At 36.4% G+C, this 19,544-nt stretch overlaps 2 protein-coding genes and 1 long non-coding RNA gene across 4 annotated transcripts; 2 read left to right on the top strand and 1 right to left on the bottom strand.

The window, feature by feature from the left end:
- The first annotated feature begins 1,489 nt into the window (after positions 1 to 1,489).
- On the top strand, positions 1,490 to 4,523 carry LOC137076086 (uncharacterized). The gene is made up of 4 exons (XR_010905193.1): positions 1,490 to 1,750; positions 1,859 to 1,916; positions 2,026 to 2,163; positions 2,340 to 4,523. It is a non-coding gene; the product is annotated as an uncharacterized lncRNA (long non-coding RNA).
- A 5,143-nt stretch (positions 4,524 to 9,666) lies between these two features.
- crygs2 (crystallin, gamma S2) lies at positions 9,667 to 11,756 on the top strand. Of its 2 annotated transcripts, none has more exons than XM_067443865.1 (3): positions 9,667 to 9,702; positions 10,476 to 10,718; positions 11,484 to 11,756. In XM_067443865.1, exons 1-3 carry the CDS (start codon positions 9,694 to 9,696, stop codon positions 11,754 to 11,756), a joined length of 525 nt encoding a protein of 174 aa, XP_067299966.1. In that variant the 5' UTR covers positions 9,667 to 9,693. The 2 variants fall into 2 exon arrangements, with proteins under 2 accessions (XP_067299966.1, XP_067299967.1); XM_067443866.1 differs by having other exon boundaries at positions 9,694 to 9,709; positions 10,471 to 10,718.
- Positions 11,757 to 11,852: 96 nt separating this feature from the next.
- On the bottom strand, positions 11,853 to 19,433 carry lcmt2 (leucine carboxyl methyltransferase 2). The gene is made up of 14 exons (XM_067443864.1): positions 19,257 to 19,433; positions 18,840 to 18,964; positions 18,665 to 18,746; positions 18,392 to 18,581; positions 18,076 to 18,229; positions 17,671 to 17,860; positions 16,916 to 17,023; positions 16,728 to 16,815; positions 16,414 to 16,650; positions 15,717 to 15,938; positions 15,543 to 15,640; positions 13,611 to 13,798; positions 12,720 to 12,855; positions 11,853 to 12,026 (listed from the first exon to the last, which is right to left on the bottom strand). The coding sequence occupies exons 1-14, from the start codon at positions 19,296 to 19,298 to the stop codon at positions 11,853 to 11,855; spliced, it is 2,034 nt and encodes a 677-aa protein (XP_067299965.1). The 5' UTR covers positions 19,299 to 19,433.
- Positions 19,434 to 19,544: the final 111 nt, after the last annotated feature.

Here is a 19,544-nt window from a genome sequence, read left to right as displayed (position 1 = left end):
TTCACAATTAAGAATCTTACCAAAGAGTTCACAACTGTACACTGAATACTGAGTATTTATACATTTAAATCACCACACATACTGCTTGTTGCTTATTTTGTAGGGAAGTGTGCATATTCTGACACAGGGTATGTTTACCAGGTTAATTTATTAAAAACAATATTTCACTGTACACTGTAAAAAAATTTTTTGCGATTTTGTTATTTCAACAAATTTTTTTCAGTAGAGATAACTAGATTGTCCAGACAACAAGGCATTTTAAGTTTTCTTGTCCTCAACTAGACTGAAAGTTAAGTGAACAAGTATAATTGTTGTTTTAACTCAAAAACATATGTTGAAATAACTAAACTAGTTTTTCTGTTGAATGAACAAGTATAATTGTTGTTTTAACTTAAAAACATAAGTTGAACTGTTCTGGATTTTACTCCAATTATACTTTAGTCTATTTATTTAACTACAGTAAACTAAACTTAATCTACTATGTGCAGCTGATTTATATACAACACTCTAATTATATAGATATGAGCACATTTATTTAACTTACCGTATTTAATACGTACCATTCCACACCATATAAACCAATGCTGCGTCCCAATTCGCCTACTTATACTACGTCCTAAAAGTATGTACTCTTTTTGTGAAGAAAAAGTATATACTTTTGAGTGTGTAGCAGAAAAGTATGCAAGCTTCGGGACATACTACTTCGCCATCTTTAACAGACTCTGTCGCTTAGTTACGTGCATCCCGTCACCGTTTATCTGCCCTGTCAATCATCGTCAGATTCGTCACAATTCAAATCCTCCACATTCAGTTTAATCTCCTACCGTATCGGAGAGAAATGTAGCCGCTCGTTAATCTGCCATTTGTGGGTCTTTAATGCAGAGACTCTCCTCATGTGTTTGCAGTTTGAATATAATGATGCATTTAAAAGTTAATGGCCAAACATGTCATTACAAAAGTTCACAATGCTGCTGCAGGTGAAATATAATGTGGACAACACTGAATAAATATATTTTTGTCAGGTTAAATATTGATAGGGTCACTCAAACCCCTTTATCTAAACTTCTCTACTTAACCGTCGAACTCGCACATCCGTCATGTTTGTAGTTTTTTAACGCTTTTTATCCGCGTTTGTAGTTCTAATCGAATCCTCGTCCAACTCGCAATGGGTTGTGGGCAATATCAGCCGTTAGAGTGCCCATCGATCCATACTGTGAATTCGGACCGGAAATAGTAAACCATCCGGGAATCTTTGGAATACTCTTTTCACCATACTACGATTTGGGACATACTAATTCTATTTTCGTATACTATTTAGGATGGATAGTATGCGAATTGGGACGCAGGGCAAGTCTTAATTCAAGGAGTCAATGAGTAAAGAGTTTTTGTATTAACACGGCTAGTGAAAACAGCGCCATCTGGCGGAGAGGATAATTATGTTAATCCAGGAAATGCACGTGCTGTATGCGCGCGCCCCCGTATCCCCTCCCCCACCGACTGACAGACCAGACGCCATTTCCCTTCAATCGCAATGCTGAGCAAATGAGTAGTGTTTACACCGGCATAGTGTTTTATCTCATTAACAGTATGAAGTTTATAACATTATATTGTGGTAGGATGGTATGTGTGTGTGTGTGTGTGTCCGTGCGCACCTAAACTTAGAGATATCTTCTTTGACTCGCGGTGCAGAGCGGTGGATAGAAACAGGCGACTGAGGCGAGAGAACTTTTTTACAGGGAAATATTATAAAGTAAGTGTTTTATCTCATTTACCATTTGTTTTTCATAATTTATTGATTTATACCAATATGTAACTTATATGCTGTGCGCGTTTAAACGAGCCAACATTTTTCTCTCAGGGGACATGACTCACCGTGCAGTGCAGACATGGAGTTTACTTTTAACCAAGATAACAAAGTAAGTTACGTGTTTAACCTCATCTACAAAGTGTATTTATGACATTATATTGTTTTATAATTATATTTGTGTGTGTGTGTGTGTGTGTGTGTGTGTGTTGTGCTCCCAGAGCCGTTGAAATACAGAGTTCCTAACGTTACACGCTTTTACCTCGCGGGGTTCATGGAGCTCTCAACAACTCGCGCCGTCTATTTGTTCGAATGGTTGGAGGTGGACAGCAGTTTCACTATATTTGCTGCAATTTCTGGTAAATATTAACTTTATGAATTTAAATAATATCAAATTGTGAAATGAAGTATTCAGCCCTAATTAAATCACATTGAGTCATTGTACAGTGTAAACATTGCAACATGTTGTCAATAAGCCTATAAAATGTTTTTATTTTATTTTTTTTAATGTTTTTATCTATTGCTCCTTGACAAGAAACTGAACTGGTTTATGGATCGGATGAAACTACATCTCGCTTCACTGCATGGTCTCTCTCTCAGATCGCCATCAGATACAGATAAGTTTCATGAAACTCCTTGAAAATTATTAAATGTGTGTTTGAATCGATACAGGTAAAATAAATAACTATTAAAGGGTAAGTTCACCCAAAAAGGAAAATTACCTCATGATTTACTCACCCTCAAGCCATACTAGGTGTATTCCAGACTAATACAATCGGAGTTATATTTAAAAAAAAATCTAAAGCATTATAAATGGCAGTGAATGGCAGTCCAAATTTTTAAGCCCAGAAAAAAGTGCATCCATCCATTGTAAAAGTAATCCACATGGCTCCAGGGGGGTTAATAAAGACATTCTGATGTGAATCGATGGGTTTGTAATGTAAAAAGTTATAATGTAAAATATGTAGCTTCTGGCGCGACGGCCTTCCGTATTAAAGTTACGGAAAAAGTGTAACTGGCACGGCGATGTCGTCGGATGTAGAGGGAAAGAAAAACGCAACTGGCGCAGCGACGGCATCGGACATGGTGTAAAAAAAACGTAATTGCCGCGACGATGACGTCGGACGTGGCGTAAACCTTTTGAACTTCGAGAGGCATTACACTTATTTCGTAAATTGAGGGCGGTCCGCCAGAAGCCTTTATTATTTAAATAATATTTTATTATTCTTCTGGATTATTTTTTATAATGGATACAGGGCTTGACATTAAGCATATGAACATATGCTTGTCCGGAAAAAAGTTTGATATTTTGTGTGTGTGTGTGTGTGTGTGTGTGTGTTTTAAATATAATTTATTCTGAAGCAATATGCTGACCAGTATTCAATCAGCTTTGACATATTTAAATCTGCATATTTGTGAATTTTTTAATTATTATTTTTTACTTTATATAAAGGGCATTTCCCCTCTAATCTTATTAAATTTAGGCTATGCTTCAGGTTTCATTTTATATTGTAAAATTTGATCAATACATTAATTTAAAATAAGACACTATAAGGGCTGTTACCAATCACATTAAATAATTTACACTGAAAAGTTTAATTTGCATTAAATAATGTTTTGAAATTTGTATTTTTGGATAGACCAATAATGTTTAAACATCAAACCAAACCTCCAGTAGGTGGTAGCAGGTGGCCGTTTTAATGAGTGAGTCATTGAGTCGTTCATTCAAACGATTCATTCAAACGCTGAATCGTTCAGTAACACACATGTTGCTGTGACTTGTTGCGGTTCTGCTGTGAATGATTTTCACTGCTGAAATAGAACAAAACATTAAATATTGCTTCTTAAATGTAAGTGACTTTAAGGGAATGTTAATTTAAGTGAATGTTAATTAATTGTTTTGCTATGAACTGTCATGTGAAGTCAGTGTCATTTTCAGTCGTGGTGGTATTCAGGAAAACAGGTCAAGTGTTGTAATGTCTTCTCTAGAGGCTGCACAAGTGTCAACAGCGCGACCTTGTTATCGTCAGTTCATTATATATTATTATCCACTATCAATCGCCACTTACACTAAATTAATGCAATCATTCTTGCATTTTGGTGATTCGCTAGCTATTTTTTGTTTTAATCAGGTCCATCGGGCAAGTAAAATTCTCTTTCACTTGTCCCTTCGAAAAATCCACAAGCGTTAATGTCGAGCCCTGGGATAGATGCACTTTTTTCTGGGCTTCAAAATTTGGGCAGCCATTCACTGCCATTTATAATTTTTGGATTAGCCAGAACTTTTTTTAATATAACTGATTCAGGGCTCGACATTAACGCTTGTCTGGGACAAGTGAAAGAGAATTTTACTTGCCCGATGGACAAGGGCCTGATTAAAACAAAAAATAAACTAACGTTAGCGAATCACCAAAATGCAAGAATGATTGTGCATTAATTTAGTGTAAGTGGCGATCGATAGTGGATAATAATATATGATGAAATGACGATAACAAGTTTGCGCTGTAGACACTCGTGCAGCCTCTCGAGGAGAAATTACAACACTAGAGCCATTTAAGCTGTTTCCTGAATACAATCACGACAGAAAGTGACTCTGATTTCATATAACGGTTCCATAAACATTACATTAACATTCACTTAGTCACTTACATTTTAGATGCCATATTGAGTGTGTTTGTTCTATTTCAGCAGCGAAAATCGTTCACAGCAGAACCGTAACGCGTCTCACAGCAACTGAACGATTCAGTGTTTGAATGAATCGTTTGAATGAGGCCATCCTTAAAAATATTCTTGTTTGCCGTAACCCGACCGACCCTGTCAGTTTAGGGCCGACTCAAATTATTTTATTTTTTTCCTTTTAGTCCGACCGACTTGCCGGTTGTAAATTTGCATTAAGACCGACCAATTTCTTTTTTTACTCTTCAAACAACTAATACAAAAGTAATAAAATAATATGAAATATATTTTAGTAAGTATTATAAATATATAAACTGCTTGGGTCTACATACGAAGGCTGCGTTCTTTCTTTTATAGAAAAACCCGTGACGTCATCTATGTTTACACTAATGTTAACGGATGTCTATGGCCTGCACGTGCATTTGTTTCGGCTCATACTCTCATTCACTGTAACGTTAGACTATTAAAGCCCTGTTGGAGATTTCGCCGCATTGTGTGACAGGAGTCAGTACCATGGCATGGACACGTTACACACACCAGGCAAGTGCACTGCAGAGGGGAGGGCTTTGGGGGTTTGAGCCCGTGCTCTTTTTGAAAATTAATCAAAAGTGCCCCTCTCAACATTAATCATTACTATATTGTGGCCAATAAAACAGAATTTGAATTATAATTAATATAACAACGTGTACAAAACAGTAACAAATGGCGGAAAAACCATATTTATCTTGTCTCTGTCAGTCTGAAATATCGTTGTCATAACGCGTTGCTATGGGTAGCGTGTGGTCTATGGTTTTGCTCGACTACGCGCAGCGCGTGGTGGGAGCGGCGGCACTGGTTGTAACTTGAAAAATAATGCTTTATGTAAGGTTCTGTCGATGGATACACGTGCTGGCTCCTCAGTGATAGGCTACACTACAACAGCGATAATAAAAGAAAAACGTGGGCAAAACGATCTATCTTTGTAAACTGTGTTCAATGCATGCGAGTGCTGCCGTATGACCAGTCATTTTCGCCATCATCACCCATGGGTATATTATACCCATGCAGTATCACCCATGCAGTATATTCGCCAGAAGACGCGAATGAGAACTGCAGTGTGAGAAGCTGTCTCTGTGCGCTCGTCCAAAAGCGCGCGCACGTCTATCAGCGCGCAAATATTGAGTTATTTTAAGTCTTGCGCTTGAACGGACAAACTCACACAAAAAGTATATCAACATGTCGATCTTGATGAGTATCCAAGCAGACATAGTCTGATGCCTTAAGTGAACTGTATACAGTCGAGAAAGACGAGCATATCCCTGTATAAGGTCTTAAAGGGGCAGTAGCCTTTACTGCTGTCTGTCAAACAAAAGATAAGGACATCACTCACTGCTCTTGATTGAATAGCTTTTGTAATTTTATAAAGGATTGATCTTTAATTTAAACAGTTGCATGTGCAGTTATTTTACATTTGATTTATTAATTCAATTGCTCTACCTAAAAACTAATGTTAGACCTACCTGAAAAAATCTGAAAAGCATTGTTTATTTTATTAGTATCTTTGCTCAATAGTATTTATTTGTGCTGCTGCTTGTATTTAAGTTTTTTGTTCTTATTTTCTTTATTTTTATTTGACAGTAGTTCTTTCTTTCCCTGAGCATGGCAAATAACAATAATTCATTACATTTTTATAGCGCTTTTCTAGACACCCAAAGCGCTTTACATATAGAAGGGGGGAATCTCCTCGGCCACCACCACCAAATACCAAACCGTACTGAAACCGTGAACCTAAAACCGTGATACAAACCGAGCCGTGAGCAATTACACCCCTAGTGTAACATATGTATGGGGGTGTCACAAAATTAGAACATTTTCAAAGGGTGCCATGACTGAAAAAAGGTTGGTAAACACTGATTTAGTGAATGGCTGTGGCTCGACAGCAGGAAAAACAATCCAAACAATAACGATTTTTTAACCTTTTTCATCATTAATGTTAATCAAATCTATTATTCTAAATGTAGGCTGCCAAGAAGGAGGAAAGAGGGGCAGTGTCTCTTTAAAAAAACTGAGAGACGATACATATTACAAAAAATTTAACGTCTGAAAAAAATGGTCTGCCATTGTCTGTGATGTTTGTTTACTGTAATATTTACCAGTAAAGAGTAGGTTATAGCTACTTAATTAATTTAATTCATAAAAAAAAATATTTTTAATATTCAAATACACTAGTCTATATCAACAGATGTGTTGGTTTAGCAACAAGTGCAAGCCACTTCAGAGACACAGAGAGTTGCGTGTTCTGAGTCAACACAATCGAGCGTAAAAATACGAATACATATACATATCATATCACTGGAAAATACTAAAATGGGAAGATAGCGTGAAAAGAGCTAAAATACCTGAGAAACCCAGGAAAAAAAGGGAGGGTTGACAGCTATGAGTCAATGACAGCTAGCGGTGGTAGGAACCTTTTCTTAATGAATGCACCTGAAATTTATGCAATAAACATGTTTTTGACAAATATTTCAATTTGTTTGTGGTCTATATATCCTGCAATTAGCCTATGCGCCCGAAGGCACGGCTTGAAGACCCAGTCAGTTTAAATTCATACCTACGTAATCACCATCACCAAAAATGTACTTTTTTTTTTTACATTAAAATTTGAAAAAAAAAATTTTTACCTACCTACCGACCCTTTTTTAATTTTTTTTTACTGTTACTGCAAACCAAAATATTTTTAAGGATGGCCTGAACGACTCAATGGCTCACTCATTAAGACGGCCACCTGCTGCCACCTACTGGAGGTTTAGTTTCATGTTTAAACATACTTTCTAACATTTGTACTTGTCTATTCAAAACTACAAATCTCAAAACATTATTTAATGTAGTTGTGATTTTTCAGTGTAAATTATTTTATTTGATTGGTAACCGCCCTTATCTTGTCTTATTTTAATTTAATGTATTGATCAAATTTAACAATATAGAATGAAACCTGAAGCAGAGCCTTTATTTAATAAGATTAGGGGGAAAATTCCCTTTATAAAAGGTAAAAATATCCTACATTTCAAATGATTCAATATTTTTTTTATATCACAAATATCCATATTTAAATATGTCAAAGCTGATTGAACACTGGGGAGAATATTGCTTCAGAATAAATTATATTTACAACGCACACACGCACGGAAAAACAAAAAAATATCGAACTTTTTTCCGGACAAGCACATTTTTTATTTGGCCAAGTGAATGAACGATATGAAACAAGAATGTAATACACCTAGGATGGCTTGAGGGTGAGTAAATCATGGGCTAATTCTCACTTTTGGGTGAACTAACCCTTTAATATGACAGTGGTTTTAAATGTTGTTTTTGTTGCTTTTTTGCATTTGAATATTGCACTTTACTAGTAGATACAGCATGAAATAAACATGTATGAACATCAGAGAATATGTTTAAAGATACAGTACAATGTATGAAATCTGTATTGTCTCATGTAATCGCAGTGTTTCAACTGCGCAAACGTTAATAAACGTCAATAAATAGCTTTTAAGCAATGTCATGTCACATTTACCTCAGAAAAAATATTCTGTCAGCTAGAAAAAGTATATTTACTATATTGCATAGTTATTGTATTGCTGTTCTTTAGTATTTAATGTATGTTTGAATAAATATTTTATGACAGCACCACTTAAAATTTGTATCTGTGTCTCATTTTTTTCCAGCCAGATGATGATGAGAGAGACATTGTTCATGGGGTTAATGTAGGGCATCTTGACCATGAGTGAGGACATCAGACATGATAGTGCCTTCCCAGATGATGTTGTGGATGTGGATGTCATACTGGACGGAGATTGTGGTCATGGATCTAGAAGATGCCCTAAATGCCTTTGCCACACTGTTTGGGCTCGAGCTATGAGGTTATCCAACTTTTTATTTTATTTTTATTTTTAATCTAGGTTTAATGGTTGGGGAGAGCTGCAAAGCTGAAAAAAATGCAGTGAGGTAACACTGGTGCATATGTGCTGTTTATGCTCATTGATAAATGTACTGAAGCTTGAGAGCTTACACATTGTTAATTAAAATGAACTTAAATTAAGTTTAAATTAAAATGGTATAAAGCCAAATCAGAGGTGTTTAACAGTCTGTGCCGTTTCTTTTTGCAATTTTCTGAAGAAAGGACATTTCAGACCTTTTGTGTGGTTGTTTTTGGTGTTTGTTTTTGCAATAAATATAAATGTGTACTTATATGTGTTGCTGTGATTTTAATTTGCTATAGGTTTTATTCTAAATCAAATGTAATTTACAAATCAATATAGTAATGCAATTAATACTTATTAAAGCAGCTTTGCAACCAACTAAAGTGAAGTTATGATGACTAGAACATTTAAGTTCAGAAAACTAAAGTGAAGTTATGATGACTAGAACATTTAAGTTCAGAAAACTAAAGTGAAGTTATGATGACTAGAACATTTAAGTTCAGAAAACTAAAGTGAAGTTATGATGACTAGAACATTTAAGTTCAGAAAACTGAAGTGAAGTTATGATGACTAGAACATTTAAGTTCAGAAAACTGAAGGGGAAGTTTTTATTACTAAATGGAATTAGTTCAGATAACTTATCCAAATAAGTAAGAGAAACTTAAAAAAACCAATGCAAAAAGATAACAAAATATATTAAGTTAAGTCAACAAATAATTTTTTACAGTGTAGATTTGTCATTTAAAACCTTAATGATCTTGTTGCCTGTTCATGAGTCTAAATGCAAACCACTATTTTCTCCAGATTTAATTTAGTTAGTTGGTTCATTTGCCAGTGGCTGTGCTGTTGAAAAGAGCTGAGCCAGGGTAATGGGTGCTATTCAGCATGGCATGACAATCCAATGAGTCTGGGCTCTTTATTTGGCAGTGCTCTTGGCATCAGGTGCTGGCCACTGTGCTGCGTTTGTTGTGGTTCAGGTTGGTCCAGTTGTGGGATGCAGTGGTGTTCCAGGGTGAATGAATACCCGTGCCAGGCTAGTCATTATCCTTTAATCCCCATTTGCTTTTCTGGAAAAAACCTGAATAGTGCTAGAATCACTGACTCGATTTTTGGATCTCATTTTCATGACAAAGTGAATATCTGGCCCTCCCCTCCACCTCATTTTGACGTTGGGAGCTGCATATTTAAACAGCCCCATAAACATTCAGTCTGGACTTCTGAACACTTCTCCAGACAAGCTTTAAAACAATATTCAAGATGGGCAGGGTGAGTAGGAAATCACTTGAATTTAATAGAAGAGAGGCTGAAAATCTAGCAGAATTAATATTTATTTATTTAGATTGTCATTTTCTTTTTTGATGGATTTATATATTTTTCTTCTTTTTTTCTCAGCAGATTTTAAGTTGTGTAGCACATTTATGGATATAAGCATAGTTCCATCACATTTTTACATTCGCTATATATATTGAATGTAGAATCTATATATCTTTTTTATTTTTTATTAATAATATATACCTAGCAAATAGTGATACTGCTACATTGTTGATATCTCATGACATAATCAGGAATTCAAATGTGTAATTTTTTCTACTTGAATGTGATGCCTAAATGATGACACTGCGTTTTAAAACTATTTTGATACTACATTTTCTAAATGTCTTGGCTTTTTTATTTGTTATAAAATTTATTTGTTTTATTTTTTGTAAAGTTTTTAAATAGACAGATTTATTTTCTTATGGATGGATAATATTGGTTTGTTGCTGGCACACCAGACTATTAGCTGGTTAAGCTTGTTAATGTTGCAGGTAAACCAGCTGATAAATACTATAACATATTTTAATATAGACATCTTGAATATTCTCAAGAGCAAATCAGTGGATACCAAAAACTGGGTAAACAAGATAAAAATGTACATTGAATTTTAGGCAACCAGCCAAAACCAGTATGAACAAGGCCAAAAACATGCTTAAAAAAAAAAAAAAAGATGCTAGGTTGGCTGTTACAACAATGCCCTTTAACGTCATCTTAATGTCTCTCAGATTGTGTTTTTTGAGGACAAGAACTTTCAGGGCCGCCGTTACGAGTGTGACAGCGACTGCTCCGACTTCCATACCTACCTTAGCCGCTGCAACTCTATCCGTGTGGACAGCGGGGCCTGGGTGGTTTACGAGCGGCCCAACTACACGGGTAACCGGTATTTGCTAACCAGGGGGGAGTATCCCGAGTACCTGGGCTGGATGGGCCTCAATGACTGTCTCAGTTCCTGCAAGATTATTCGCTTCGTAAGTTCAACTACAACTTTTTCAAATACTTAATTTCTGTATACAGAGTGGAACAAATATGATTTGTTAATGATTGAAATATATGATTTTTAGACTGCATAATAATCAAGCTGTTTCACAATGCTATGCTAGAATTGATTTTATTTTACTGGGTTAAAGCACAATAAAACCATGGGACAGTAGTGGAAGGTCAGACATAGACTTTTTCTGACCGTTACGTCCTGTTAACTAATTAGGCCACAAGGCTTTTGCCAATAGATCGATTCCCATATGGCCTGCTGTATTTGTTAAAAGACCAAACTTGTATGTGTAACGTAAGCAAACGTTCAGCTTGTTTTAATCAATGGACCACATACAGGACTAAATTACATTTCAGGTCAATATTTATCTTTAATTTAGTTTGTTTTGACATTACAGGCCATCTTCTCCAACACTGACACAACTCCATATAGAAAAAAGTATGACATGTTGAATCTATAAAATAGCAGAACAGTTTCTGCCATTAAAACCTATATGAAGGCATCAATGCTATAATATATTTGAATATATATATATATCTTACATTTTCTGTAGCAAATCAGTAGATAATAAAAAAAAAACGGTCAAATTAGGCAAACAAAATGAAATGTTCATTCATCTAGAAAACATGCTTATGAAGGTCTTCAAGTTTTATATGTTGTTTACTGACATTCACAAAACTGGTGTCATTTATCCTAACCCCAACCCTTGTACGCATATATTCCCAAACCCACCTAACCCATGCAGACGAGTGGAATGCAGTACAAGGTTCAGTTGTACGACAAGCCCGACTTCACAGGCCAGGCCATAGAGTCCATTGAAGACTGTCCATCTGTGGTGGAGAGGTTCCGTCTGAGAGAGGTCCATTCCTGCAAAGTTCTGGACGGATACTGGATCTTCTACGAGCATCCCAACTATCGTGGCCACCAGTACTTCCTGGAGAAGGGCAACTACCGCAAACCAGTGGACTGGGGTGCAGTCTGTCCCACTGTACAGTCTTTCCGTCGCTTCACAGAGTGATGTTCCAATGTCACAATACTTCGGCTATTTGGCTGTGACAAAAATCGGTTTTGGCTAAAATAAAGATTGGCTGGAGACCCACTAATTGTGATCTGACTAATTTGAATAGCAAAGTATTGGTCTTAGATCCACAGTCACAGGGTGGAGATTGAGGTGAGTTCCAAATGAGAAACAGTTTCCTCCTCCACCAATGAGCACCATCTCAGTCCCCTCCGAGTCCAGCAGCTCAGAGCAGAATGAATGCAGCATAAGAGGCCAAGGCACAGACGACTGAAATACAAAACAAGAAACAATGATACATTGATACATTGTTTCTTGGGGAACAAATATTTACGGAGGTTAATGAAAATTGCTATGCATTTTAAAACTATGGGTTTCCCATTGTGTACTAGTTTATTTTTAAAATAGGAAAACTGGGGATCATTGAAAATTACTTTTAAATGAATTAGTCAGCTACAGGAATTACAAAGATACAATATGTATGTCTTCAGGTGGTTTAATTCATCAAACAATTAATTCATCAAGTAATATAGTTCATAAGTCTAAAGGCCTGATAGCCATAACCATTAAAGATTTAAAACTTGTAAATCGTAAAAAAAAAAAAAAAATTTTTTTTGAATATCAGAGACTTTCAGAGCGTTTTCCTTCCAGCTGATGAATGACAAAATCATAGATATCCAATCAAAATCCATCCAGCTTGAAAACATGCGAACACAGTGCAGATCATACTTAGAATAAACAACTATGTTATTGTCTATTGGTGTGGATAGCATTGCAGCATCCTGCATTATAACAGAATATGCATATGTGTTCTTCGAAACAGTAGAGAACAATCAGAATTTATTCGAAAATATCTGTTTTATTATGCCTGTTGAGTAGCTCATCCAATTACATTTAAGTGCCCAAATTGTCAATTTTATTATAAGCCATTAACCACAGCTAGAGTCCATGAGAGTAACTTACGGTTTCCAGACGGATCTCCACACAACCCCCAGTGTTCAGATTTATTACAGCAACTCCTGGAACTCCATCAGCCTGAAGCCAAACTCCACCAACCACAACCAACTTCTCATTAATTACATGAGCTGAGTGGGAATATCTGAAAGTAGAGGCCAAGACTGTGATTTCAATCACTGAAGTGGCACATATCTTTCTTATGTCACATTCTTTAAATTTCTCAAACCCCAAAAAAGTTTTAGCCTGCAACAAAAAAAAAGTGCAAGCACTAACTGATTTTCCTACAAATATATATCAAGTTGTGTCATGAAAATCTAGATGCAGACTGATCCTTAACTCTTTTGGTAGTGATTGCATTGTCATCTACATCATCTGCATCAGCGGCCAATGAGCTGCGGCTCAACATCTAAACAAACACGGTAGTCTGCAGCGTGATTTCAGAAACTCTCCAGAGCTTCACCGCTATAGATCTGCTATAGGGGTTATTTCATGTATTTAACATGTGCAGCAGCAGCATGTCTTACATGCTCACAGCAATGTCTGTAAATGTATTGGCAGTAGCAAGTCTTGGTACTTGCTCTGCAGCAGCAGCAGCAGCAGCAGCGCAGCAGATCTTTTCCACCAAGAACAAATACATTAACATTGCCATATCCATTACCATGCCGATCTCTCTGAGGGTTGTCATGACAGAGCTTTGGGAAGTACATTTTTAAACATTTTAAAAAACAAACAAACTGGGAGTGAATATGGTCTTCCTAGAAATACATACGAATAAGTAATTCATTATGTATTTAATTGAAAGAAAGAAAGAAAGAAAGAAAGAAAGAAAGAAAGAAAGAAAGAAAGAAAAAAAGAAAGAAAGAAAGAAAGAAAGAAAGAAAGAAAGAAGTTTTGAACCTGGGTACTGGAGGTGGATGTAAATTCTTTGTCTCCCAGCAGAAACCTGATGATGTAGGTCTCAGGTAAAAAGCGTCACCAAGAGGTCTTCCTCCTTTCCCTAAACCTCCAAAGATTACAAGCCCCCCTCCATAGTGACAAGCTGAATGGGAATGACGGGCTTCTGGTGCGATCCCAACAACTGAAATCTAATTGAAACGCACAAAAGATTCTCTTAACAATCACCCTCCAGATATGAAGGCTAGTTCAAAACATAGGTTGGAACATTATGCTGCTATTACAAGATAACTTAGCCAAAATATAGGCATGGCATTGACACTATCATTCAAAGTTTTAGGTAAGTTTTTCAGTTTATACTTTTCAGCAAAGATGCATTAAATTGGCCAAAGGACCAGTAAAGACATCTGTAATGTTTCAAAAGATTTTGGTTTCATATAAATGAAAAGGACAGCAATTTTGTTCTTCCTATTCATCAAAGATTCATGACAAAAATGATCATGGTTTCCAACAGAATTTTAAGAAATACAACGGTTAAACATTGATAATAATAAGAAATGTTTCTTGATCACAAAATCAGCATATTTTATGTATATAAGAATCATTTATGAAGGATGTGTGACATTGAAGACGAGTTAAAGGGTTAGTTCACCCAAAAATTAAATTTATGTCATTAATGACTCACCCTAATGTTGTTCCACATCCGTAAGACCTCTGTTCATCTTCGGAACACAGTTTAAGATATTTTATATTTAGTCTGAGAGCGTATCCAAGTGTATGCACACTTATACTGTCCATGTCCACAAAGGGAATTAAAAACATCATCAAAGTAGTCCATACGTGACATCAGTTAGTTAATTAGAATCTCTTGAAGCATCAAAAATACATTTTGGTCCAAAAATATAAAAAACTACGACTTTATTCAGCATTGTCTTCTCTTCCGCGTTTGTTTTCAAACCTCAAATAAAGATTAAAACCGTCATGAATCAGCGTATCGATTCACGATTTGGATCACGTGTCAAACTGCAAAACTGCTGAGATCACGTGACATTGGCGATCCGAATCATGAATCAATCCACTGATTCATGACCATTTAAATCTTTAATTGAGGTTTGAAAACAAACGCGGAAGAGAAGACAATGCTGAATAAAGTCGTAGTTTTTGATATTTTTGGGCCAAAATGTATTTTCAATGTTTCAAGAGATTCTAATTAACTAACTGATTTCACATATGGAATACTTTGATTATTTTTTTATTCCCTTTCTGGAAATGGACAGTAAAGTGTGCCTACACTTAGATACGCTGTCGGACTAAATATAAAATATCTTAAACTGTGTTCCGAAGATGAATGGAGGTGAATTAGGGTGAGTCATTAATGACATATATTTCATTTTTGGGTGAACTAACCCTTTAAGGCTGCTGATAAAGAATATTAAAATATAATTGCTGGTTAATTACTGAGGTGAGGATTTACGGGCTAATAAGTGGTTTTACTGTATTTTACCAAGTAAAATACAGTAAAATAATTGTGAATACTTGGTGAGCATAAGACTTTCTTTTGAACATAAATTATATTATTATTATTTATTTATGCCATGTCAGCAAAAAGGCTTTTTCATGGCGAAAACAGAATAAACAACATAATTCATAATTTTCAAACATAAAAATACCCAACTGTAAAACAGTACTACACCCTTTCACAGAGGGGGCAATCCCTGTATGCACTGCTCAGTAAAAAATGGAAACAAGTTTTCAGAATTTTTTAACACAACAAAGTACTGCTAATACTAAAATTACAAATGCCCAACTTCACCCAATTGAGTTATTTATTGTTTTGCTTGTATTTTTATTTACTGTTATTTAGTGTACTGTGGAATTCATTTGTGAACACCAGACTCATCGTCCAATTGTATGCATGTTTTCATTAATACGTGCCTCAGTCCAGTGCTTGTCCTCCAAACACAGGAAATGTGCGTCACCTAGAACTGGATCCATCTCTGTACGTCCTCCAAACACAAATAGAAATGTCCTATCTGCAATGATACGTTAAAAAGAAGTAAATGTTTTGCTCCTTACAATGCAAATTAAAAACTAAAAAAATAAACTTACCATTAAAGCATATTAGGGTTGATGTGTGTCTCCATCGTGGCTTTGGAGCAGTGCCGGTACAAACCATGTTCTTAAATGACAGCTGTATAGCACTTTGCTGATCACTGAGGTCAAAGGTCACACACACAATGCTGCCTGTTGGATTGAGTGGAGACGTTCTGCCGCCAAATAGGACCACTCCACCACCAGGGATAGAGGTCAACGTCTGATAAAGACTCACCACTAAGGAGAGGAAATGTGAAACAAAAATATGCATACATATACATAATAAGCTTATCACTACACCAGACTGTTATAAATTGAACAGAAATTTTAAACCTTACAGATTTCCATATCACCTCACAATGTATTAATAAAAGCAACTTGCAACTGCTATAAATATGTCCAGTGATATCTGCATAAATACAGTGCACTCACATAAAGCGATACATACTACTATACAGCAAAGCTAACATCAACTGTTTGATTGTTTATATCATTACCATATGCAAACCATCCTGTTGCCCAGCTATAAACGGCTAAATATGTGCATTAAGGTATTATAAACATTAACATTATGAATATCTGTAAAGCTACTTTGAAACACAATGCGGTTGTGAAAAGGGCTATACAAATAAAATCTACTTAACCTGACCAAATTAGTTGTTTACTAATCTGCAAATCAAACAGTTTATTTAGGAAAACCATTAGCACTCACCTCTGTCTCCATGAGCCTCCACACAGGCACATTTCCAGCCACCCTGCTGTTTGATCAGAACCCTTGCTACGGTGTCTCTTCCGCTTCTCCCACAGCCTCCGGTGAGAAGGATGCTTTCAGGGGCAAGTACGGCAGAGGCCATACCGACAGCTTCTATACACGGAGACCCACACAAGGGCTGAATGACTAGAGGTGGATTCTCAGCCCATTGAGGAGTCATTTTTGGGATGGAGGGCACTAGATGTGGAAAAAAAACACATTTATCTACCACCTTACCTAGTGATACGCAACAAAAATATCTCACCAATACTTACACTTCGGTAGCATAAGAAGGGCTTGGTCAGTCACAGAGCCGTTGGAGGCTGAAAGGATGAAGTAATGAGAACATTTCTGGTGCCATTCCTGGTATTATAAAGATAAATACAGATCTGGGATTAGGCATCATTTTGGATGACCACATCCCAGCAAAACTCTTTGCTGGGAATGGGAATTGTTTCCTCACCTCAAACTCATCAAAAGGCTCCAGTCCCTCGACTCTCTGCCTCTCATCCTCAGGAAGAAGGTCAAAGTAAAACTGATTCATATCTAGACAGACACATTTTTCCCAGCCCTGTGGCAAAAAAAGATCAGTTACCTTACTGTTGTCTTACTGAATATCGGGTGAGATCTATCTTCACTACTGTTTAAAAGTTGGTAAGATATATTCATGTTTTTAAAAGAAAGGTGTCCTTGTTATTGTGAAACAAGTAACAAATAAAATAACTTAAAAATACGTAGAAAATACTTGTAAGTACAGAGTAATATTAACAATATACTTACTGTAGAGTTATGGTTAGGATTAGGCTATATTTTAGGCTTAGTTGCATGTAATTATGCATAATTTACTGGTAAAAAAACAACAACACACCTATCTTTTTTAACCGTAGTATATGTAGGATCTCTTTCTTTGCATCTCTTCAACTCTCTTCAATCTTCAGCATTAAACATATATTATTATGGCAATACCTCAAAATATAGCCAAAAGCTTTTTAAAATATTTTAATTTATGTTTACAAAATGTATGTAAAAATATCTATGAAGTCATTATATACAGCGAACCAGTCATTATCATAAAATACACCTGACACTTCAGTTCAGGTCTACTCTGAAGATGTTTATGCTGAATAATAACTGGTGACATTATCCCACTTATTACATGGCTACATACTAAAATACATAAATAAATAAATCGGCATGAAACATTAGTTTGAGGTATACCTTCTGTTTGAATCTCTGTGTCTGAGACACAGTGTGTGGATATTGTTTGAGAGCATGTATGGTAGAGTTGAGCTTCAGGAAGTGGTTCTGCATGACCCTGCCAAATGGGTCATCTGGGTGGATCTGTTCATACATCACAAACATAGACTGTGGGAGGAGTTTGGCAGTCCAGCCAATAACAGCGTCAGACCTAGAGAAAACTCACCAAAATAAAGAGAACTTCAAGTTAAAAATGCACCAACCAATTTGCTCAAAAGTTAATATGGCTTCTTTTTTGTGAGATATTTTAGGCAGAATAGCACTGAGATCAGGACATGTTGCAGTTGGGACTCGAACCTGCCTCTACGGAATAAGCACCAAGTTTCAGGCGCTAATTGTTGCACCATGTTGAATTCACATCCTCACCATTGTGTTTCCATATAAGTCAGCACCACCTCTGACAAGACAAGTGTGGGAGCGTCCCACTGCAGCCCAGCTCCACTTAGAGCTGCCTCCACCTTCTGCTCCTTCCTCACATCAACACCAATGAGATTATAATGACCGCTTCTGATGAACACATCTACACATGGGTAAGAAACAAGTCCTAACTAAACTCTATAACATTTTAGGACAAAATACAGAGTTGCAGAAGTTCACTTGGAAGATTTGCTCATATCTCTATGATAACCCAGGTTATATGCAAGTGTTTATATGTTTTGTTATTATACAGTGAATGTCTTACTAGTCTGCTGATTTGAGACAGTCTCCCAATCTGGCAATGTGTCCTTCAGACAAGCATGGTTCTTGATCAAGTCTGCCTTGCGTCTGGCAACTTCTGGAAAGTCAACCTCAAAAACTGTGACACCTCCTAGGGCACCCTGTGCATGCAGCCGGAAGTACAGGGAGTCAAACCCGGCTCCTAGTGACAGAATCTGAGATTAAGAGAAGGATATGATCAGGACATTCTTTTTTCCATAGGAACAGGTAAACACAAAACAAAAATATTTCCTCCCACCTGTCTCTTCAAGCAGGATTTTGTAGCATGGAAAAACTGATTCATGCAATGATCCACTGCTTTCCAGCGCACATAATATCCTCTGAAAAAGGAAGATACACGCATATGATTACACAGATCTGTTTAATGAGAATATAATCACCGAAAGAGCAAGAATTGTCTGCAAAACATTTACCTATTAATCAGTGGAGCTCTTCTTGACACCTTGCACACAAAATGCTTGAGGAAGTCATCGTGGAAGTAGCCCTGTGCCGCTGCTGACACCTTACTGACCACACTGCTGTCATTGGTCCCCTGCACCTGAGAATAAAGTCATAGAATAGAATGAATAAAACATTTAATAAAGTAATGGGAGCTTGGAGCAATAATGACAGGATTTTCCTTTTTGGGTGATAATATATAACTTTAGGTTTATCATAATTTTTTTTGTTTTGAATTACAGACTTCAAAGCACAACGTTACATGACCAAAAACATGGCATGCCCTTTTAGTTAGTGGTATAACACTATTAGACCGTCGAATTAAAGTTAACGGATCTGAGCGGATCATGTTTAAATGGACCCCAACAGAATATAAACACTGGAAAACTCACAGCAGCATCTTTTCCTTGATCTCTCTTGCTGTTTATTGGCATCTCTCTGAACACACGTGGAAGTCACCGGAGAAACAACAAGGAAGCTCCACACAGCGGAAGCGGGTGCGCATAACAAGAGTGTTTCAAATGTAACCTCACATAATGCTAAGATATGAACGTGTGTAGATTGCATGCACCCCCTGGTCGGTATACTAAAGTATACTAAAGAGTGGTACTGAGACAGCGTTTTTTGTTGTTGTTTTTTATTTCAATTTTTTATTTAATATTTTTCGAGCTAAAATTTCA

Source organism: Pseudorasbora parva, chromosome 5 (assembly GCF_024679245.1).
Source record: "Pseudorasbora parva isolate DD20220531a chromosome 5, ASM2467924v1, whole genome shotgun sequence".
NCBI lineage: Eukaryota > Metazoa > Chordata > Actinopteri > Cypriniformes > Gobionidae > Pseudorasbora > Pseudorasbora parva.
The sequence above is the reverse complement of the archived record's forward strand: the minus strand, read 5'-3'. Positions and strand labels throughout refer to the sequence as shown.

Bases quoted from the DNA above. Each gene is read 5' to 3' on its own strand.
- lcmt2 (XM_067443864.1), bottom strand. From the start codon at position 19,298: ATGCCAATAAACAGCAAGAGAGATCAAGGAAAAGATGCTGCT. The intron at 18,747-18,839 runs GTAAATGTTTTG...TTCCTTTTTCAG, and splicing joins AGAGCTCCACTGATTAATAG to AGGATATTATGTGCGCTGGA. The intron at 12,856-13,610 runs GTTCAAAACTTC...CTCTACTTTCAG, and splicing joins CATCCACCTCCAGTACCCAG to ATATTCCCACTCAGCTCATG.
- crygs2 (XM_067443866.1), top strand. The intron at 10,719-11,483 runs GTAAGTTCAACT...TAACCCATGCAG, and splicing joins CCTGCAAGATTATTCGCTTC to ACGAGTGGAATGCAGTACAA.